The sequence below is a fragment of the Electrophorus electricus genome, chromosome 2, assembly GCF_013358815.1.
Source record: "Electrophorus electricus isolate fEleEle1 chromosome 2, fEleEle1.pri, whole genome shotgun sequence".
Classification (NCBI taxonomy): Eukaryota; Metazoa; Chordata; class Actinopteri; order Gymnotiformes; family Gymnotidae; genus Electrophorus; species Electrophorus electricus.
The window spans coordinates 17553757-17578075 of NC_049536.1; the positions used below are offsets into that span (position 1 = coordinate 17553757).

The following is a 24319-nucleotide window of genomic DNA, read 5'->3' on the forward strand; positions in this document are numbered from 1 at the left end:
GGATACCTTGATAATTTTTTAGAATTCTTCGCTATATTATACAAGGTTTGAGAAACTGAGTAAAATGTGTGGAGCAACCTAACAACAATCTGAGATCCTGTTAAATCTAAACATTTGCTGACATATTCGAATTTTAGATGCATAAATAAATTAGCCTGCAGTCTAGGATTTATCTAACCGTCTAGGATTTTTGGACATTTTGCTACATTTTATGATCCTGTTTTGTTTATGCATGATTTAAAGGAGGTGACAACAGAGACTGAGTTTCATGGAATGTCAGTTCCATGTACCAACCTTACATAATTTAGGTGACGTTTTTATCCAAAGTGACTTACAATTATGACTGAATACAACTTTAACAATTGAGGCTTAGGCGCCTTGCTCAGGGGCCCAACAGTGGAAATTTGGCAGTGGTGGGGATTGGACTGGCAACCCTCCAATTACAAGTCAAGTACATAAACCACTGAGCTACCCCTGCCCCCAGTTATGCCAAGATTTTCCATTTTTGCACTGTATCATGGTAGTGTATTTTTTCTTTTCTTTTTTTTTTGCTGGATGGCAGTCAATCAGTAGCCTTTGGAGCATTTAATCAAATCATTATTCTGAAATCAGTCTTATGGCAAGATCTCAGAGAGGATTTTCAAAAACAGACATTAAAAAAGCAATCAAGCATGGAACAAAGTGTCTGAAATAGCTGGTGCTCCTGCTGGGTTTTAACATTTGCTTTATATTTGTCTAGTTAGGCTATGTACTTGACATTGTAAAAGGAACAAGTGTGGCTGGATAGGTAACAATGTTAATTGGCAGAACAAAGTTTTTTGGGTCAGTACTTTACTGGGATACAGGATTTGCCTATACCTCATCACATATTTGACGTGGACAGATAAACTTGTTTGTGTTTTTATTTACAACTACAATGTGGTCAGCAGCCAGCAAAATAGACATCTCTGCAATGTAAGTTTACAATAAAAGGTTACACTGATTAATGTAGGAGCATATTGCTTTTGACATGGCATGGAGCTGGTATCTGCCCCACCTGCCCTTGGCCAACAGGTAACTGCTACTGGACAGAAATAAGAACTGCAGACAGACAGTGGAAGAAATCTCAACTAGACCACTTATACCAATCTATCCTTTCCAAGTTCTCATCTGCAAAATCATACTACTCTACAGATAAAATAGAATAATCAGCATCTAGTTCATCCAAGCTCTTTATTACAGCTCTTTATTAACCATTTTTCCCCCTCACATCTTCCCCCACCCACTCCTCTTTTATCTTGGAGAATTTTGTCACCTTCTTTGAGAAGGTTGCAGGAATCCATCAGTCTTTTTTCGTCTGTTTGACTCTTTCCACCAGTATACACACCCCTGCATCTAACTCTCTTGCTTGCTTTTTTTTCCTCCCCTCTCCACAGATAATATCCTTCAACTCCTGACTAACTGACTGCTGGATCCATTTCCTTCCTTCCAGAACAGTCAAACTGTGATCTGTCTTGATTCTACCGGATCTTTATGCAGCCTTTGATTCAATAAAACACAATATCCTCCTCTCCGTTCTGTCCAACCTTGGAACTGCTGGTTCAGCATGGAACTGGTTCAAGTGATGGGTCCTCTTCTCAGTTTATACTCTCTTGGTGATGTAATATCTTCTTATGGTTTCTTTTACCATTGCTATGCTGATAATACAGTAATTCTTTCCTTCCCACCTTCATTCAGGTTTCCATTCAGTATGCCTGGCTGATATCATTTAATGGCTCAACACTAATGCTCAACTTCTTCAACCTGTCATAGTGCAGCAGGCACCCAGCCAGAAGGACACACCCACTAATTCACACACACATGCAGTAGTGACATTCTTGTTCCCAATCCCATTTATTAATCACTTATGCGCCCTTTCCTATGAAGTCCCTCAGAATATGGCAGCACCTGCGTTGACTGCAGCTGCATTGGCTTATGATAAAAACCTGTTAAAGACCAGTATAGTCAGGAGAAATTGATCTATGATCATCAAACCATGCTGATATTACAGACAGACACCAAATCAAGAACCATCAAATCAAGACAACGTGGATACTTTGAAAAACCTTGGGCTGCTCTGTGCACCAGGAGATGCTAGCATAACACGCTTACCTGTACCTATACTATGGATACAGAGATGCAGGCACTGTATTCGGAAAGAGAAGCGTGGTACGCGCAGAGCGCTAAACCATGCAGGCTAACGCTGCCACTGGTTTGCTTACAAGCATACACTCACTGAAAAATAAGATGGACTATTTCAGGTTGGAGTTAACAAAATGGGAGGTGAGAAACTGCTGTGCTCTAGTCCTTACTGAGAGCTGGCTGAATGAGTCTGTCAAAGGGGATGGTATTAGCATGGAAGTATTAGCATCTAAGAAAATGTGCCAATCACACCTGTAGACGACCTGATGCTGCCATGTCAGAAACAGCCCTTCAAACCTAGTCCCACTAGAGTAACTGAGCCTCCACATCTATAATGATGTGACTACTTGGACTAAAATAGTATAATAAAGCATGGTTACTAGCTGGGCCGCCCAGTGGAGGATGGGTTCCCCTTTGAGTCTTAGTCATCCCAAGGCGTCTTCCTTAATCTCCCCCATGGAGTTTTTCCTTGCTACTGTCATCTTAGGCTTGCTCATTAGGGATCTGGACCCATACATTTGTAAACCTGCTTTGTGCTGTGTGTTGTAAAAAGCACTATATAAATAAATTTGACTTTGACTTCTTCAGTCTCTTGCCATCTCAAGCTTGACTACTGCAACTTGCTACTTGCTGGTCTTCCTCTACGGGCTTCTATAATTGATCCAGAATGCAGCAGGCCAGCTGGTCTTTAAGCGTCTCAAGTTCGCTCATGTTACCCCACTGTTACTTTTGCTTCACTGGTTTCCTGTAGCTGCTCAAATCAGAGTGAAAAGCCTGACGCTCACCTACATGATGACAATAGTCAAAGGCTGATACGCAGTATCTTAGTTTAATGCTATTTTACACTCTAACCTATTTGAAATTGCTACGATACATTGTCTGAGTAGATGACAAAGCACTTTTGTAAGACGCTCTGGATGACAGATACTGCTAAATGCCATTACTGTAAATGTAACCAGAATTTTTTAAAATAAAAAAACAGGCATTTTCTAACAGTGTTCTAATAATACATATAATTAAAAAGCAAGAAAGAAAAAAAAACAATATTAATATGCAAAAAAATATATTTAACAATCAATACATATGAATAAAATCCATTGTATATTACACAAAATCAGTCAATTTAAAAACCAATGTATGTTCCATTAAGTGCACTGGTTTCTCAATAAACCAAGAAATACAAAGTATAAATGAATTACATTCTGAATGGTACTCTATAATATAAGCTGATGGAGATAACTTTGAGTGTGGATTTTCATGAGTCACCGTGACTAAATATTACTTTTTTCAAGCTTGCTTACTGTGACCTACAGACACACACATTTACAAGTATGCACACACAGCTCCACACACATACACACCTTCAATTTGAATTCCAGCTGAGCACTATACCCAGTCTTTTCACAGGTGATGGTGACTTGTCCTGCAAGCTCTAGGGTCATTGTGCCATACAGGATACCTGAGAGAGACAAATACACAGTGAGTGAGCATGTGTGTGAGTATATGGTTCAGTGTGTGTGTGTGTGTGTGTGTGTGTGTTTGTGTGTGAGCAAACTGACCCTTGCAGTGTGCATAGGGCATGTTCATGACATAATCTTCTCCACGATTCAGAAAGGTCAGTCTTGCTTCACCATCCAAAATGGCTGATAGTGAATTTCCTGAATAATAAACAAAATGAAACTGACAGAACATGGATGTCCTGCAATAAGACAGTGAAACAGGGGCAACTCCTCTTTGTCCATGCCTGTGTGCATGTGTGTGTTTTTGTGTGTGATAGAGAGTGAGTAAGAGAAAGATAGAGGTCGGATTTCTTACCGTAGAACTTTGATTTGGCCAGGATGCTGCCACTAAGACAAAAGCCATCCTTCCTGTTGCTGACATAGAAGGCAGAGACTGGAGGATGATGAGATACCTGGAGCAAAAGAACTAAATATTACAATATTACAATATTCGGTAAACAATATTACCAAAATGAACTCCTCAGAGACAGTATGTTATGTATAGGGTACCTGCTTTCCACTGTGTGTGTGTGTGTGTGTGTGGGTGTGTGTGTACATTTTCCTGCTCTGCTACATTTAGCTGTTCTGCTGTGTGTAAGCGTGTGTGTGTGTGTGTGTGTGTGTGTGTGTGTGTGTGTGTGTGTGTGTGTGTACCTGCTCTGCTATGTAAAATGTTTTGCTATTGGTCTTGGGATGAATCCACAAGCAGCGAAACGTTTCACCAATTATGGGGTTGTACGGTTTCTTCAAACCCTGCCAGTCACACACCCACACACACCCACCCACACCCACACACACACCCACACCCACACACACACACAAACACACACACACACCATAAGTCACATGCAGCAAACATTTTGGTGTTTTCTACCCTACACTAAAGCTTTTTACCTTTGGCTTTTTGTAGAATCCAGAGATGTACCATTTTACCACTTTCTTCATGCGGTTATATGCATTTTCTTCCACTGCAGCTCTGAGAAAAGCGCAAAGCACTCCATGAAGCCATCTAAACAAAAACTCCTACCAAACCCCTCCACAACCATTTAACCCCTGTTGAAGTCTGAATTTTCTTGTATTTATGTACATGTTTATATATAGTTAATATAATATATAGTTAATAGTTTATTATTATTAGATACACCTATCTAATAGTGTATTGCATCACTTTTGGCCTTCAAAGTTTTATGGACATGCATTCTACAAGATAATGAACATGTTGTGTAGGAAGGTTGCACTGTGGCATCAAGGGCCCTAAAACATGTTTCAGGGTAACATTCCTCACACCATCACACTACCAACCAAAATGGCTATATGGAATCATTTTGCTTGCTTGATCCTTCCATCAGTATGATGCACCTGGATTTGTCTGGATTCATGCTGTAACCTAGGATCACGTGAGTAGTAGTTGTTGCACAGTTAGACAATATATTTGTGTGTGTGTGTCCTTGCACAGTAACTCACTCTGACAGGAAATCGGCATGGTAATAGTAGTCAGACAGCTTGTCAAGAAAGGATCTTGGCTCCAAGATGAAAGTAGGCAGCACTACTTTAGACAGATCCATACCCGGCCGTACCTGCTTCAACAGTGTCCAAATCAGAGACTTATTCTCCTCTGACACTGTCTCTGTCTGAGATGCCTCACCAGCCTGACAGAAAGGAGCAAAAGAGAGGAAGATGGGTACACACCCACCAAATCAACAAACAGATTCATCCACAGGTTCACATGTGACTCATATTCTTACTTATTTCACTTTCCCACTTTAAAAAGATCCAACCCATCATCTACACACAACTCAGAAACAAAAAAACACATATACCAACACAGCCCTGCCGCCCTTACCCACCTCCCCCAGCTCCTCATGGCTTTGCTCAAGGTAAATTGTTTCCTGTAGGGCCTCGGTGTTGTCCATGTCAGCATACGAGTCATCTTGTCGTTCACTGGTGTCACTGTCACTCTCCTCGCTCTTCTCCCACTCCTCCACCTCCTGCTCATTCTCTCGGTCAGATTTATCTGAGTACAGGTCCAAATCTTTAAAGTGTTCACTGTCGTTGAACCTAAGGGATTACATAATTCTGTTATAGAAAGCATTAGTAACCATTATATTCAACAATCCTCTTCTTCCTAAGATAACTGTGCTAGTTAGATTGACTCATCTTCTTTTTAAGTAGTCTAATTGAACTTATGTCTATGTGCTTTAGAACGTACAAACCTATTTTTACTGTTTAAAATATTTCTTAAGGCCAAATGTCATTCCAAAGAGAACATTAATTAAACATCTAATAACATATCTGTCTTTGGTTAATGGTTTGTAAAGACACTGTATACAAGAATAAGTGAGTGAATGCTTACTGGAAGCCATGCAAGTTGTGTGCCCGGAGAAGACTGTACAGTTGGATGTGCGTGTTTTCAGCAGAGGCTCCTGCTTCCTCTTTGCCTTCCCGCATCATTGTCCTCTTCAGTAGACTGGAACACTTCAGAGCCAGCTCTAGAGCATCCATCCAGCAGCGACCTTAAGACAAAAACATACACAAACACACATGTCTGATTGTGTATGTCTGTATTGTACCATATGCACAACTTGTGTCAGCTATCTTTAGCATGGCTGATAGGTATATATGTGTGAAGGGGAGAGAGAGTAACCATCGGACTCTGAGGCAGCACGGATGATGAGATGACTGCTGGGCAATGGCTGTATGATCGAGCCAACAGCCTCTCCTTTAGGGCCCTGAGTCACACACACACACACACACACACACACACACACACACACAAATGCATTAAAGTACCGAACTATTAATAAAACCACAATAAACAGGATTAGAACCAGTACTAATCATCTTAATGGGTTTGCCACGACAATGGTTAGGCAGTGATTAGCCAAACTAGGGAAATGCCTTTAGCTACAATATTGGTTTAGACTGTAAATTTGACTGCAAGCTGCTACAGGACCCTGAATACTAATTGTATATTGAATTAAAATTATACTGGTTGTTCAAATTTAAATTGAATTGTACAGTAATTTGTACAAGTGTTATCACAAATCAGCTTTAAAGAAATCAACTTCAGAGAGATTCCAGGTCCACGCCCCTAATGAGCAAGCCAAAGATAACAGTGGCAAGGAAAACTCTCGAAGATCTAGAGAAAGAAACCTTGAGAGGAACCAAGGTTCAGAAGGGGAACCCATCCACCTCTGGTTGACACCGGATGGCAAACATGGTTGTTCCTGGCTGCAGTGCTGAAGAAGGCACTGGCGTCTCCCCAGTACCAATAGTATGTGTGAAGAGTTTGAAATGGGTTCTGCTTGTACCTTCACAGCCCATATGGACTGTTCAAGAGGGTGGAAGAGCTTGAAGCAGAAGCCATCTTTCTTGGAGGGTCTCTCGATGAGCTCACAGGCACTGAGCAGCACAGTGCCCACCCACTGCCCATTCTTATGGGTCTTATAGATCAGCAGCACACCTGGCTTCAACACACACCACAATTTTGTCCAGCTCTTCAGGGTCCCGCGGATCTGATATGGAGAGAGACCAAACCAGACACAGAGAGAGAGAATTGTTAAGAGAGATAACTGCTTCCTTAAAATGGGGAGAGGAAGAGAGAGAATATTTGTCATGACAAAAATAAGTAAATAATCTCAGCATATGAATAGCTCTAACCCAAGGCTATAAAACATGAGACACAACTTTCACTTATAAAGCACACCTGTGTTCTACTTCAAAGAAAGCAAGTTATGTTTTGATTAGTGTTTCCATTTTGGTTTTTTTTTAAACTACTAAAACAAATGAAACTACAAAAATATGTATGCAAAAAGCCACTTATTAGGTATAGGGATAACAGCAATAGATACTGTACCAACATTGCCATTGAGGCAAAAATTGGAGCAATGAGCTACTCACGATGCCACAGGTATGCCTAAAGATTTTAATCCACCCCACCCGTCTTCCCCCACCTTAAGCCAGTCAGCCATGACAATGACAGATGGGTCTGTGATGGTGCTAAGCAGCTCTTTAGTTGCTCGCTTCTTCTCTTCTCTGTAATTCTTCTTCTGGACCTGCTCAAAAAAAACAAAGACAAGTGAACACACATACATCAATCAATGAATTACAACAGATGTTCTCTATCTATGATCTTAAGGAACGCTGTTGTCTAATAGCGTTGCTCTTTTTTAAGAATAACAAACCTTTAGTATTGTTAGTATTGCAGTCTAGTTTTTAGAAACATCATAGTACATCAGCACTTTATACTATGTACTACGATTTTTTTTTATGGGCAGCCTTAAAGGGAAATAAGTTTAATATTGAAATATCAGAGTAAGTCATAGTTACATTAACTTCATTTCTTATTTAAGTCTTACTTGAAAGACTGCTACCAATTTTTCATGTAAAGAGGGAGGGTCAAAATGTGTACTTTCCTGTGTACTTGCCAGGAAAGAAAGTCATGGCAATTTGCTGTTGTCTTTAATCTAAAACATATTTATATAGTGCTATATAATAAACCCAAAGTCATTTACAATAATTATAACAATCATGGAACGCAAGACATTGACAAAAAAAGCAGTCATATTTCACATCACATAAGAAGTCATGCAGATACACAGAGAAACGCTTATTTATTGCAAATCTACATTTATTCTTTGGTCGCATTCAACAGAACATAAAATTGAAAAAATTATCAATATTTGATTTTGTGATCATAACCTGTAACCACCATGATAGAAACAGTTTCAACAAGAGAAGGAAGCATGTGAGGATTGGATTTAAAAGAGGATTGTTTTTATCCTAAAACTAAAAAAAGTTGCTATGGAGATGTTTTTTCCCCCCCTCGACTAGTGCAAATTATCTAACAAAATCTAGCACCAGGTCTTCACTTTTTTCCTCAGTCAGCTGTAGTAACTGTGTTTGCCTGGCTGACAAAATTGCCAAGCTAAATATCTGTTCTACACCACAATTAATATTTACTTGATTCCATGTTGACTTTGGCAAATTTACACTTACAGCATTTAGCTGGCACTTTTATGCAAAGCAACTTACAATTATAACTAAGTACAATTTGAGCAATTGAGGGTTAAGGGCCTTGCTCAGAGGCACAACAGTGGCAACTTGGCAATGGTGCAGCTTGAACCAGCAACCTTCTGATTACAAGGGAAGTACCTTAACCACTGAGCTACCACTGCCCACAACGCCAATTTCACTGAAGACCATGATTCATGCTACAGACCCCTGTTACTGCAATAGACATCACAGCGCATCAAACTCAACCTGCTGCAGTTTCTCAGTCTATGGATACATGGCACCAAATGAGTGCATGGCCAAAGTTGGTTTTCTGTTCTTCACCATATCAACCCATTTCCTAGATGGAGGCAGTTTACTTCATGTACCAGAAGATTATCCACCATCTGTGTCCCTTCCTGTCTCACATATACAGGTAGTATAAGGATCACCTAGAGTGCCTAGATCACCATGCCAGCCTTGGGGGCATAATTACATCAGTGTCCTTCCCCACTTAGAACCCCCCACCCACAACGTTACAACATAGGGGTTTGGTTCTGCGACCACCGGAATGGTATGCCTCACTGCAGACTCCCCCACCAACTACACTGATTGCAGGAGATTCAACTGTTAGGAAAATATTAGATAATGATCAGCTCTAATCCACTTTGCAGGACCTAGTCAATGATATCTTAATCCTGCTTCCCAGTCTCTTAGACAAATACTCTTCAGTAAAGAACATGCTTATTCCTGTTGGATGCAATATTAGAAATCGGAGGTCAGAGCTCTTGATGCAAGACTTCCTGCATCTTTTGCCTAGCTAGTTCTAGGGTTCTGAGGGGTCATTTGTTTTTCTCTGTATTTGACAATATGCTTTTGCAGTTGCGGGGGCGAGACTGTGCCGACCAATGAAGATTAGGGCTGCCTCCTCTGTTGCTGTTTTTAAATCTAGTCTTATTTGTTTTGTTTTTTTTTATCTTGTTTACCTAAAAATGTTTCATTGTCTTGTGTTTGTGAAATGCTTATTAAATATACATCCTGTCTTTACAGCACTTTCGTCAACTTTTATTGTTTTAAATATGCTTTATAAATAAAAATTTATTTACTTACTAAAAAGAAAAAAGAAAGAAAAGGTAGAATAACAACCAGAAAAACTCCAAGAAACTACAAACATAGATCAAACACAATATGCTTAGGCTGATGATAAAGTTCGGTGGGTGCAAAATCAAGAGGTTTCAAGTAATGTAGCTGAAATCAGATACATTACATATTGTGTAAGGCAGGTTTTGAAGATTAGAGAATTTAGTCCCCCAGTGCTATGAAGTTTAGAAGGACAAACATACCAAGATCAGTACAAAGAACAAGAACAAGATAACAGTGATATCCACAACCGAGCTGTCCCAGTTGTAGCTCATGGTTTCAGCATACTCAACTGGTTGAGAATGGATATCAAAAAATGGATCAAAAGAAGGACACTTCACACAATGGGAGGGATAAATCACCCAAAGGCTGATATGGAAAATGTTTACATCAAGAGATGAGTTGGTGGTAGCAGACTAGTTAGAGTCCTGTGCTGAACTCAGCCATTCTTGGCCTAAGTGAGAATATCTAGCTAGACAAAGACAAGTTCAGTTCATGTGGTTAGTGAGAGATCACAATGCAAACAATGCAAAGTACTCTCTCCAGATGGAAGCCAGGAAGATCAAGAAGTAATTGAAGCCAGAGACAGACCATTGCTCAGAACATGAAGAACCCACTCAAGACCATGAAGCATGAAAAGGTAGAGCTGCTGAAGAGCAAACCACTGAATGGACAATTCTTCCGGAAGTTCAACAAAGAAGGAATTGACAAAAAAGCATCCGTGGCATGGCCATGAAGATCCTGTCTCAAAGCAGCCTCATAGTTGCTGAACATGCTAAGCACTCAACACAAGGTACCAATAGATGTACATCCAGAAGCAGCCAGGTGACACAAAGTGCAGGGGCAGTGATAGCTCAGTGATTAAGATACTTGCCAGTTCAAGCCCCACCACTGCCAAGTTGCCACAAAGTTGTCTTAGTTTGGCTGTGAACCATGGCATGGTTATTGTTGTATGTGCAGTAACTCTTGCTTGGCACACACATCTTCACAAAAGCTGTTGGAAGATGTCACAATGTCAATCAGTTTGTCCTGGTTGCAAGTTGTAGCTTCAAAAACACTACAATTGTTACATTCAAAACAGCAGTCTTAAAGTTCCTCATATGGACTGCTGCTCCATTTCATCACTGTTTTGATGACAGGCTTTGTGGATTTCAGTTTTTGCCTGTAGATTGGAATAAGATGCATCGAGGAATAATCAGAGTGACTTGAAGCATCCCGGGGAACAGATCAATATGCATCTTTAAGAATTGTGTAGCAGTGGTCTACTGTATGGAACAATTAATATGCTGTCTATTTTGGCAGTTTGGCAGTTAAAGACACCAAGGACTATGAAAACTGAGTCCGCATGTTATTGTTCCAAGATGGTCAGGTTTGCAGTGCAAGCATGCTTCATGCTTGCCAGATGAAGGTTGTAAAAACCAACCAGGATGAAGAACAAATAATAACTAAATAATGAAATTAAAAAAATATATTACAGCAGTTCATAATTTCCACTCCCCTTTGTGTGTCTCTTCCATCTCTCACAGAAATGGTATGTGAAAAGCCCCTGAGTTGATGATTGATACAGCCATGTCAGATGATGCTCATATCAGAGAAGCACAGTAAGCACAATGATCTGGAGGTCAATGTCAGTGGGATGTGGCACGCCAAGTCAAAAGTACTGCCAGTTGTCGTGGGAGCATTAGGCTCCTAGGCTCCCAGCCATCAGCTAGCTAGGGCTCTGAAAACATTCTTAGCAGGGTGTGAGGGTGAAATGCTGTGATCTCTTGCTGAGATCAAGGTTCACCAGAAACTGGTTAAATGGAATAACAACAACAACAACAACAACAACAACAACAATAATAATATACACAAACTTGCACAGTGCATATGACAGTAATGCGTGTACATACACAACCACAACTCCTATGACTCCAGAAACCTTACCTTGAGAGACTCTTTCTTGGTGAGTTTGTTGCCTGTAGTTACTACTTCCTTGTCTGATCCATTATAGAGTTTGGACTCTGACTGTGAATCAGACACATCTTGTGTAAAACTGTGTGCACAACATGACCAATCATCAGAGTGAAGCATGAAATGACAGTAGATGATGAAGGGTGACAATGTGTGTTTTTATGACTACTTAGATTACAGGGCTGAACATTTATCTCTCTTGGCAACAGGAAACTATAATATTTGACAATCTGGTTGATGGAACTCCACAGAGATGTATATGCGCTAGGGTCAAATAACTTTGCTTTACCGATTGTTCTCCACTAGAGGCAGCAGAGAGCCATTGCCAATAGGTGGAGAATGGCAGCATTAGAGGGGATTTCAACATCAACATTGTTGATGCATTAACTGTGTTAACATCTCTGACAGTTCACACATATTTCATCCTAGTTGTTTGGTCAATGACACTTTTCCTGTTTGAACTGTGGCAAGTGTTAGAATGAGACTGTGTGTGTGCGCGCGTGTATATGTACACCATACCCTGCTTTTAGATATGGAGTGAGCTGAGTCCTCTTTGAGAGGTAAGATTTCTTCCTTTCGTTCAAGAGCTGTGGAAATTAAGTAAATAATGATTTAAAATATTTACAGCCTTATTTCAATCGAGTTGGCAAATTGGCATGGATGAAAACCCACTGATCTTTAAATATCTGATTTCAGATCAGTGTAAAAAGAGAATTAAGCCCCACTTGGTCAGCTGTTTACTTGTAGGCACAAGCTTTTTCTTATAGCTCTGCTGCAGTAAACAAAAAGTAAATTAAAAAGTTAAAGGTACTTGACTCTTAACCAGAAGATTGCCAGTTCAGGCCCCACCACTGCCAAGTTGTTACTGTTGGACCCCTGAGCAAGGCCCTTATCCCCAATTGCTCAAATTGTACTCACTCATAATTGGATTTTTAGTTTGAAAAAAAAAAAATCACCAAACTGAAACATCAAACTGCACTGAGCCTGCATGCTGAATATATATATATATATATATATATATATATATATATATATATATATATATATATATATATATATATATATATATATATATTCTTTTACAACAGTCAGTCTGGCAGTGAATTAGTGTCGTTGTTTAAAAGGCCTCCTGATATAAAAATGTCCTGCCTTGTAGCTTTTATGTCTCCTTTACTTTTTTCAGAATTCCAAACTCAGAACTCATGTGAGCATAAATACATATATTATGACCAGAAGCACATGTAGATAAAACTCCACCATGCACACACACACACACACACACACACACACACACACACACACACACACACACACACACACACACACACACACAGGAGGCACCCCCTCCTGCACCCCCTCAACCTACTGAACAACCAAGAGTAATTATAAAAATAATAACCTTTTTTTAGTAATGAGAACAGTCCTCTGCACAATCTGTGTGTGTTTGTAAATAGAAGTCCATACTCTAAAAGCAGCCTTATGCCTGAGCATGTATATGAATGAGTGCTGTTCTGAAAGATCTCTTAAAAATGCTAATGCTTAAGAAACAGTCCATTATTCTGATATTGATTTTAGCATAACACAATCATTAGCATTTGAAGACCTATTCCACCACAGCATAAATCTCCATTAAAAACAAGCAATAACTTGCCTTTTCCTCTGGTGCTGAGAAGAATGATCCACAATAATGTATAACAGTAATATTGTATGTATAGTGTATTAATAACAACAATAATCTCTCTAAATCAAACAAAAGTGATAGATAAGCAGTGTTTTGTTCAGGAGCACTTTTGTCAATGCAAGTGAGTAAGAGTACTCCCTCAAATTAATTTTAAGTTTCGCAAAAGTCAGAAACAGATTGGGGATATTAGTGAGGATGCTGTAGTGAAACAGTATTAAGAGCAATAGAAACAGCACAGCATAGAGCATGCCACAGTCCTGCATGAGATTCTGAATTAGGGGTCTCTGTCTTTCTGCTGCATAATGTGGGGGAATAAAATCACACATTCAAACAAGCTGCGACTTAGCAAGGATAAAATAGTACTGATCATAGTTCCTAATATCCACTCACTCACAGATCATTCACCCAAATTCAGACTTATGCAAGTATCAATTTTATTCCCTGCTTTTTTGCCCAGAACCCTACTGAGGCCATCATTTAAGGCATAACAGTAACTTCAAAAATATCTTAAATCTGTAATCTGAATGAATTATTAATGAAACATTTGTCATCTGTTAAAAGGAAGTTAATGGCTACCAGTATAAGAACTATATATTGTATTGATATATATAGACTGTAGTTATGCTATTGGAGACTTTGGAATGCTTGAACCCATGTAGGGCAGTGGTTAAGGTACTTGACTTAAAATGACATTGTAATTGCTGGTGTGGTCTGTTTTGATCTAGCCCCTAATAGACTTCATGCTTTGGTTCAGATGCATTTGTTGTACTTGACTTGTACTGGTTGCTGGTTCAAATCCCACCCCTGCCAAGTAATCCTCAAATGGTACTACATAATTGTAAATTGCTTTGGATAAAAGTATCAGATAAATGTATGTATTAAGATATAATTCAGGGTAATGAGTACTCAAGGACAGAAGAAAAAAATTATTCTGCAGGCAGACTTACAGGTCGACATGGTTACATGCGTGATTGAAATGGAAATATCTCTTGTACTGTGTACAAGCAACTATGCAGGTTAAGCTACTGTAACCAAGAACAAATTCCTTGTATGTGTGATCCTGACTCAGATTCAGTGCAGTTGAGCTAACGTTATCTTGATTCCAATGCTAAGGCTACTGAATAACATTTTATTTGGATGTTGATTTAAATATCTTTGCGAAGTGCTGAGGCACTCATAGTTGGTTTGGTGTTTCTTCTGATATTGGTCTGTGCCTGTGCACTCACAGCTACATGTTCTCATAAGAGGTTTACTGCATATTTAGTGACTCTCATTAGTGGTTTACTTACTCTTTGGGAGGGGCTATGAAGGTGGGGCTAGAGCAGAGTGCAGAGGGAGTGTGAGGAGCCTGGTTGTAATATCATTCAATTTTTCAAGCTAAATCTACGCTATTCTCCATCCTACATCCTAAGTACAGTTTAACTTTTGCTTTTTTTTTTAAGGCTCTCACACATGCATTAATATTAGCCCTAGCTCTTTATGCCACATTAAAACAACTTTTGTTCATGTACCCTTTAGGATTATAATTTATTCATCTACATAGAAACTTGCAAAGTTTGTACCCAGTGAGCATTGATAGACCAGAAATGTTCAAGGTTATTCATTATGGAAGCAGCCTGGCCTAAATTAAATTGGCCCATAAAATGACATTGTAATTGCTGGTCTGGTCTGTTTTGATCTGGCCCCTAATAGACTTCATGCTTTGGTTCAGATGCATTTGTTGTAGCTGACCTTGAGTTGACCCCTAAATAAAATTGGTGTGTATTTACAACAGTCAGAACTGACTCGGGCTGGTTCCCAAAAAGCACCATAACAAAAAGATGATTAAATGTAAGCACAGGTGGGTAGAATAGTCAAGAACTGTAAACACATTGCTTTAAAATATACTTACTGAAAGTAGAAGCAAAAGAAGTCATTTAAATGATTACTTAATAAAAGCAAGAAAGAATCTTGTAAAAAGACTATAAGTAGAGAGGTACTCCATTAGTAGTCTCACATTGCCAGACTCTAGGAAGAGTCTGGAGCGTTTTGCCATTTAAAAATGAAATAGATGAACCTTATAGTTGTTTTAGACTGAATACGATTTACAACTTTTCTATCATGCATGGTTTTATGTGACAGAGAAATTAAATCAACAAAAGTATATTTTACATATTCATAAATGAGGCTAATAATTAAAATATGTACAAACTTACAAGTGTATGATTTTTACCTATAAAGTGAATATCCCACTTTAGAGTTATAGTCTGCCAATATAGAGAGGCTCCACTTTTCGTACAATACATAATATAATGCTGGAATCATTATATTTGGGATTGATCAGGCAAAAACATACATATATTTTTTTTTGCATGGGTCAAAAATATTTTAACAAGTATTATCAAAAATAGTGCAACACTGCTTGTGGCCTCTGTTTGACAGCAGTGCTATGCACCTGGCATTTGTTTACGTTCCTAAGCTTTGCATGCATCTTTGTTTTGATTTGTTGCCATGCCTTATTCACCACACCATTTGGGAGTGTGCTTTGGTTTGTCTCATTGGATTATCATCTGGTTGGTTAAGGTAGGCTCTGAGTTCACTTACTTTTGACTTAGATTCTGTAAAATTCAAGGCTTGTTGTCTAAACCTAGTTGTTAGTTGCTTGTTAGCTGTAATTACTCACTACCAGTGTAGTTTCACCCTAACCTTAGGTGTAAATTGAGGGTCAGGCTCAGCACTTATTGAACAGAGTTAAATTAGGATGACTCACAGACACATATGTCTGTAGCAGTAATCAACATCTGGAGAAGGTTTGGTGGTGCTCTCAATTCATCTACAGCCAACCTACCGGACTTCACAAACTCAGCTTCAGCTCATGTTCTCATATTATCTCAATCCTTTATCTCATACATCCACAAATCAAGCATCTGAAATGTGTTTCACAATTTCTGTCCACATATCCCACAGATCTCCTCGATGCTATCATAGATGTTGCAATCTCAGCAACCTCACTGACTCACAATGCTTGGCACCATCAAATATTGTGGTGGCAGGAGAGCTCTGGAACTGCCAATCTGCTGTCCAGAAGGCTGACTTCATCTCAGCATTAGCATCCCTCCACTTCCTACACTTCCTGGCTCTAACAAAAACATGGATCACCCCTGAGAACCCGGCGACTCCAGCTGCCCTATCCTCTGCCTTTTCATTTACCCATTCTCCAAGGCATCTCGGCAGGGGTAGTGACACAGGTTTACTAATGTCTAGAGAGTGGCGTTTCACTCCACTTTCCTTCTCTACTCTTTCCATCTCCTCTTTTGAATTTTATGCCATTACAGTGTCTTTCCCCACCAACTTTCGGACCATCATTTTCTATCCTTCTCTCTCTTCCTTCCTTCTCTTTCCATCCAGTCCTCTTCAACATGTTCCTCCTACTTCTGTCCCAATCTGCACTCCATAACTCCCTCTTCCCTTACTTCTACTATTTTGTCCACCGTTCCTCACCCTGATTCTCTATCTTCTCTCTCTTTGGATGCAGTTGCAAATTCTTTCATTTCTATACTCTCCTCATCATTGAATCTTCTGTGCTCTCTCCTCTAGACCTGCTAAATGCTCCCCATCAGCCCCCTGTCTAACAGAAACACTTCCCTTCCACAGGAGAGAACTAAAGACTGCAGAGAGGTGGTGGCGGAAATCTCACATAGATTCAGACCTCAGCTCATACAAGTCTCTCCTTTCCAAGTTCTCACTGGAAGCAACATCTGCAGTCATCCGACTACAGAGAGAAATTTGAATCATCAGCATCTGATCCACACAAACTCCATCATTTTTTCTTCTCTCCTTAATCCCCCCCCCCCCCTTCCTCATCTCTTACTCCGGAGGATTTTATCACCTTCTTTGAGGAGAAGGTTGCAGCAATCCGCCAGTCCTTTTCCTCTGTTCCCACTCCTCCAACCAATGTGCATTCCCCAACATCCAATGCTCTGACTTCTTTTTCTCCTCTCTCCTCAGATGAAATTCAACTCCTGACTTCCAGCAATCCGACTACATGTCCGCTGGATCCAATTCCTACCGCTCTGTTCCAGACCATCGCAAGAGATCTGCTTCCTTTCATTGGTCATCATCAACTCCTTATCTTCTGGATACGTGTCTACTGCATTCCAATCCTCAAGAATGCCACACTTGACAGCTCCAGCGTTACCAACTACAGACCAGTATCACTTCTCTCTTTCCTCTCAAAAGCCCTTGAATGAGCAATTTATAATCAATTGTCTCTTTTTCTCACCCAGAACCAGCTGCATGATCCCAATCAGTCTGCTACAAACCGGCACATTCTACAGAAACAGTCACTGCTACGAGGGATGCGAAACTTCATGCTGCTAAAGCTGCCATACTGTCATCTGCTTTGATTCTTCTAGACCTTTCAGCAGCCTTTGAAACAGTGAACCACAACATTCTTCTCTCTGTTCTCTCCAGGCTTGGTGTGACTGGCTCTGCTTGGAGATGGTTTCAGTCCTATCTGGAGGGCTGGTTCTATCAGGTGACATGGAGAGGATATACATCCAAACTGTGTAGACTCTCTACTGGTGCTCAACAAGGCTCAGTATTAGGCCCCCTTCTCTTCTCTTAGTATACTCGTTATCTTGGTGATGTAATATCTTCTCATGGTTTCTCCTATCACTGCTAAACTGATGACACTCAAATATTTCTTTCTTTTCCACCCTCTGTCATGCAGGTCTCCAGTAGTATCTCAGCATGCTTGACTGACATCGCATCACGGATGACAGCCCACCACTTGAAGCTCAACCCTAGTAATACCGAGCTTCTGTTCACCAGGTACTCCCAACCCTTACCATGACCTCACTGTTTCCTTTGAGAACTCCCTGATATCACCATCCGAAGCTGCCCGTAGCCTGGGCGTAACTTTGGACAACCAGTTGTCCTTCTCAATGCATGTTTCAAATCTAACCTGGTCTTGCAGATTTCTCCTTTGCAACATACAAAAAATTCGGCCCTTTCTCTCGCATGAAGCTTCCCAGGTGCTTGTGCAGTCTCTTGTGATCTCAAAGCTAGACTACTGCAACTCGCTACTTGCTGGTCTTCTTCTAAGAGCCATCAAACCCCTACAACTTGTTCAGAATGCAGCAGCATGACTAGTCTTCAATCTTCCAAAGTTCTCACGTTACTTCACTGCTGCACTCCCTTCATCGGCTCCCTGTAGCTGCATGAATCAGATTTAAAACCTTGATGCTTGCCTACAAAGCCAAAAATGGACCAGCCCCTTTATACATGAGGTCAATGGTCAAAGCCCAATCCGTACCTCGAGTACTTCAAACCTCAAGTACGGCTCGGCTTGAAATACCTTGCTTCAGGTCTCATGGACATCAAGCATTGAGACTATTTTCTGTCCTGGCTCCAAGATGGTGGAATGAACTCCCACTTGATGTCTGGACAGCAGAGTCCCTTGCAGTCTTCAAACGCAGACTGAAGGCCCATCTATTTGCAGAATATTTAAAGGACAATTGACACTGCTCCTATATTGACTGACTAAATTATTAGTTATTGTAGGGTATTGTTTAACAAACTCTAGAACTTATTGTTTATAGCACTTATTGTTTAAGATTGACCTTATGCATTTTGTACTTCTAGGTATCAGCATTCATCCCTGTATTCTAGGTCATTGGTATGTCTGATTCTAACCTACTGTACTGTACTAGGATATATTCTTTGAGTAAATGACAAAGCACTTTTGTAAGTCGCTCTGAATAAGAGAGTCTGCTAAATGCCGTAAATGTAAATGTTATGGCATTATTTATCCTTTTTAAGTCCTTTTTGTTTTCATGACTGTCAGTTATTGTGAATGTTACATTGACTTCTTTTGTTATTTTTAGTGCACTTTTATGTTCAGTTTTTATTCATTTCATTAATTCTCTTTGGTTGGAGACTCACTTTTATCTCCTCCCTTCTTCCTACACATTCTTTGCCTGTAACTCATGGAACTGCAAAATCACAGCCTGATTTTATAGTACATAGAAAAACCAATTCAATATGTCCAAAATATAATTTCTCTTCAAATTATTTGTAAAATTGTAATAAAACTTCAACTGCTGCCAACTTCAACTAATGTATCATCTCCTCATTTAAGGTACTTTTAACTGATTTAACACCACATAAATAATGTTTGAAGGTACCTGATGTGGTTATGACAACTCTGACATGAATATTGTTTAAACCTGTTTCAATTTTTGCCTTGGATTACTCTTCAAGTTAATGTGGTGAGCAGACACACATTTTTATTATGCATCATAGTGCAGTGCTCCCTTTTTTTTTGCCATGCAAGAAATCCTGCCTGTTTCTGTTTATGTCTGTCTGCTTACTATTATCCAGTTGGCTAACTTACTCAAGCAAAGCAATGCCACTCAGTAACCCTGAGACACTTGGTAGTCCAGGTTGTGGTGACACTTGGAGTTGAACAAAATCTATGTGCAATATGTGCGTAGAATCACAATAATTTTTGTAAATGTAACATGGATGAATTTGAGTAAAAGTACCTTTTTGACCTCGGAAATGTGATCAAGAGTTTAACTGTTAGATTGTCTTATAGTTGATTTTTTGATCTGCTCAAAAAAGTTACTAAATGTTTTATAGTAAAGGTAGTGTTTATAGTAAAGGTAGCATGTTACTACCCACGTCTGCATTTGGCCACTTGACTTATTTGCCCATGACGTAAAAAAAATTATACATGCTTCATGACATCTTTTCAGGCAACTAATGTACAACACTGCAGATAGTAGAACATATGCAGATACATTTGCTCTGTCTTCAGAAAAGGGACCAAAGGAAGAAATCAAATGCACAGTTCTACTTTTTGATTAAAATTGTATATATTTGTAATATATATATATTTTTTAAATGCTGCTGATCATAAACAGTTATTTAGTGTTTTGTGTGTATACGATTGTGCACGTTTTTTTTTTTTTTCATAGTGATGTTGCTTTTTCCCCCAAACACTGGTGTCTGTACAACTCACAGCGACAAATGCATGACAACACAACACCCACATCGATACACACAACTATGCTGTTCTTATTGGATAGCAGCCAGGGAGGGGATTGGTAATAAGCGGAGAGGAACACTGTCCATTTGCATTGCCGTCTGCTGATTACACTTAATGCTGTAAATCCTGTACCTTTCCACCATCTCTTTCTCTCCCTTGCTCTCTGTTCTTCCTTCTGAGCTTAACTATTAAGCTCAGGTTGTAATGTAGAGTAGTACCACTATGATGGTGGACCCGCAGTCACTGCTATGGGTAGTATGATAGAAAATGTTTGCATCTGGTTCCAGCTTTCACTAGACTGTCTAAACAAATCTGTCATATCTTCACACATGTGCACTATCCAAAAAATATAAATTTAAAATAAAGAAGCAGCCACAACGAATTTTGCAAATAAAAAAACTCATAGAAAGTAAATTCTGGTAGGAGGCATGGGCCAGAGAGAAGAACCTAAATCCCCTTCAGCAACTCAGTCCACAGAGGCATTACTGTAGGCAAAATTGCTGCCACGGATATCTGGATGAGAGCCTGAGCCCTATTAGTATTAGAGAGAAAAAAAATGCAGATTTAATTATTTCAGACTTTATGTTATGTAAACACAGACCAAAAAAGTTGGTCTGTGTGCTGATGTGAATGTGAGCATGTGAGTGTCTGTGAGTTTGTGTGGCAACAAAGACAAAGACACAGTATCCACACTATCCACACTATCAGGATACACATACTGGATTTAAAAGGTCCTGTCTGACAAAGCCATGCGTTGTAGTGCTTTAGTAAAAGAGTAGAGCCACAGTACATGCAAACACAGCTCAGCTGGTATCCTAGGAGACAATGTCCAAAGCTGAATGCTGATTGGCTATTTGTGTTGACAACTGAAGGATCATACATCATCAGTACATAAACCTACACTCTCAGGCTTATGCAGATACACACTTACACTTGAGGTGCTTGGGTTGGGCTGATGTATGGCCCTGCTTTCTTTTGCTCTGTGCTGCACCCTACTGATACAACAAACATCATGATACAACAAACAAGGGAAGTGTTTCTGTTAGATGAACAGGAACAAGTCAACGTTGCTTCACAATATACCAGAGTAAATAAACAATTGGGCTCCAGGTGTCCTGAAACTCTCTCAATATCCAGGAACTAATTGCTTTGTCAGGCCAAAATGATTCATCTGATATCCCAATTATAAAGAGTTGCATAAGATGTGTTTCACTTGGTTCATGCCAGAAAATGTACCCTTGCAGTTAGCTGTAGATGGCATCAATTTTCACCAGCAACAAGATATCAAGATAGGTCCTCTGGATGTAGAGAAGATAAAGTAATGAAGCTTGATGATCATGTGTTCTGAAAGCCACATTTTTAGATCTGTCCATTGTTGTGGAATTTTCTATTTCTCTTTCTCTGTTAGCAACCTGGCAACATTTGTAACAAGATAATACACCTATTCATTCCCATAATTTACCAGCTTTTCTCTGGCCCAGCCTGATAACAGGCTAGCTAGAAAACAGCTTTCCTTATAACTTAATATGAAAGGAACAGCTAATACATTATCAAACATGCATGAACATTTTGTTATTAGGTACTACCTGTACCAAACAAAATTAAGTAATTCTTAAATGTCATTCAAGGACATGATGCTAAAATCTAAACAGATTTTCTCTACCAGCAGTCTAAAATTGTTTATCATCACTCAATCCTTAAATAGTTTAGACAAAAGAGCATTTATAGTAGACAGCTAAAAACAATCCACACATCATCCAGAACTGCATACATATGCCTGACTGACATCACAAAAGTCAATGAAAAGAGAAGCTCTTTCCAACTTCCCAAAAAGGTTTTTAACCCAGGACAGGTGCGACACCCACGATACACAATAACTCTTACCATGGCTGCAGCTGATCCTGGGGCTAAGTGAGGGGTTTATTAGGAGGTCTCTTGCGGGAGTGTGAAATCCTGATTCCTTTCCACGCTGAGTGATTCTCCCAGGTGTCAGAAGTGCAGCATCATCACCAGGCATTAGGGCAGCTACAGCAACAATGAAGAGAAAACATGAGTTTAGTTTTTCATTCAAGTAAGTATAGGCACATTTTCTGACCAAAAAATAAAACATTTACACCAGGCCCCAATGACATAAAAATCAACTATTCTGACACCAAATTTAAAGAGCTAAAAAAAAAAAATCCAAAAGCCCAATAACCAGCAATAAAAACATGAAATAATTTTATATGGTCAAAAATGAAATCCAACACATGTAGGTAACTAGACCTCAGCTAATAGGTTTACCAATTTCAAATAACTGTCAAAATTGTAAAACTTTAACAGGGAAAACAAAGTTTATGATATATAAATAGAAAAATGACATGCAAATAACATTATATTGTAAACTTAAATCTTTACCTTAAAATATGGTATAAAATGCCCTTGATGAACAGCATGTGATCATGTGACGGTCAATTAATGCCTTCACCTATTTTTGTTATATTAAGAGCAGCATCTGACAGTATATTTGTTGCTGACAGTATATTTATTTTCTAAAATTATATTTAAAGAGACATTAATGGTGATTTCCACCTGTGGAACCTTCTGATTCAGTCTATTGTAAATCGGTCTAACCATAGATCAGTGAGACCCTACTTTACATACATGTACACTAATTTCTGAGCCATTAGCTGACAAACACATGTAGGATTGGATAACTTTTATTTAGTATATTTTATTATTTAATAAATAATAAATACACTTAATTGTGTTATTAATTATATGTGTTATTGTGCTATTCATTTGCACAGCGAAGACTTCATTATGTCATACAACATGACATTTGCAAACAAATTCTCACAGTGGTTAGAGCATGCCTTTGCTTATTGCAAGTTCTAATTCCTGAAGTTGTGAGAATATTTGCGGTACATCGATATGGGCAAGTACCATTAATTGTGTAAAGCTCAAGTTTTCATATCCCTGGACCACTTTTTTGAGTATACATATTTGCAGCTTGGGTTGCACAATGCTCCTGCTACATTTCAAATATTGTTGAATTGTGTGGTGGCTGTTGTCAGAAAATGTGCAGCATTTTTTATTCAGCTACTTGGGCTACTCAAGTGAAATCACTTTTAGAGGTTTTACTTTCTTGCAGGTAGCTTAGCACATTCTGAACTTGCCCAAGTGAGATATTTGCTTAACAGTATTAACTAATTTCAGTGGAGAGGTTGGTCAGGGAGTGAATGTTAGTATTTCCACTATTGGTAACATCCCTGTGCCTACAACCTGGTGTTAGTATCTATGTTATTTAGTAAATAAAGGTTAATACAGAGACTTTTGTGGAAAAAAAAAAGTGAACAATTTTTTTAAATGTCCATTAAAAACACTTTAATATGAATGTCAATGAATGCTGCAATGTCAATAAAGACAAGTGCAAAAAATGGTGATCCCTAATAAATTATGATGTATGAACCATCACACAAGACCCATAAATCTGAAAAATGCTCATTTAGAAACCACATTTCTTTTCCCTTTCCTTGCAACCAGTTAGATTAGCAACTGAAGAAAAAAGGATCAAAAAAACTTGCATACACAATCACTAATGAACTTTCCTTAAATTTAACACATACTCTTACACACAATCTGTTTTTAATAATGGATTCACCTTAAACAATATCCCTCAACACACATACCACACATAATGAAGAGGCTTACCTGAGGAGGCAGGCTGCTCTCTGTTCTCTGCTTGGCACTTCATATTCAGACACACACACAGGTCCATTGGGAACAGTTGGTGATATTTGGTGCATTGGACACAATGGGAGCAGCAGATAAGGAAGTGAAAATAGAAGACAAAAAGAAAATAAGCATTAGTCAAACTAA

General features: G+C 39.1%; 1 protein-coding gene across 5 annotated transcripts in view; it reads right to left on the reverse strand.

Annotated features, from left to right (window-relative positions):
- osbpl8 (oxysterol binding protein-like 8) overlaps window positions 1–24319 on the reverse strand; it is a 59453-nt gene that overhangs the window by 8723 nt on the left and 26411 nt on the right. For all 5 annotated transcript variants that reach the window (XM_035520705.1, XM_035520704.1, XM_035520719.1 and 2 more), the window contains 15 exons: window positions 24152–24188; window positions 22343–22483; window positions 12264–12331; window positions 11718–11798; window positions 7613–7714; window positions 6971–7174; window positions 6304–6388; window positions 6013–6172; window positions 5507–5717; window positions 5124–5308; window positions 4554–4635; window positions 4314–4412; window positions 3976–4072; window positions 3720–3818; window positions 3522–3619 (listed from right to left, as the gene is read on the reverse strand). In XM_035520705.1, the coding sequence (XP_035376598.1) occupies window positions 3522–3619; window positions 3720–3818; window positions 3976–4072; window positions 4314–4412; window positions 4554–4635; window positions 5124–5308; window positions 5507–5717; window positions 6013–6172; window positions 6304–6388; window positions 6971–7174; window positions 7613–7714; window positions 11718–11798; window positions 12264–12331; window positions 22343–22483; window positions 24152–24188 (1749 nt within the window). The remainder of the gene's footprint in view (window positions 1–3521; window positions 3620–3719; window positions 3819–3975; window positions 4073–4313; window positions 4413–4553; window positions 4636–5123; window positions 5309–5506; window positions 5718–6012; window positions 6173–6303; window positions 6389–6970; window positions 7175–7612; window positions 7715–11717; window positions 11799–12263; window positions 12332–22342; window positions 22484–24151; window positions 24189–24319) is intronic.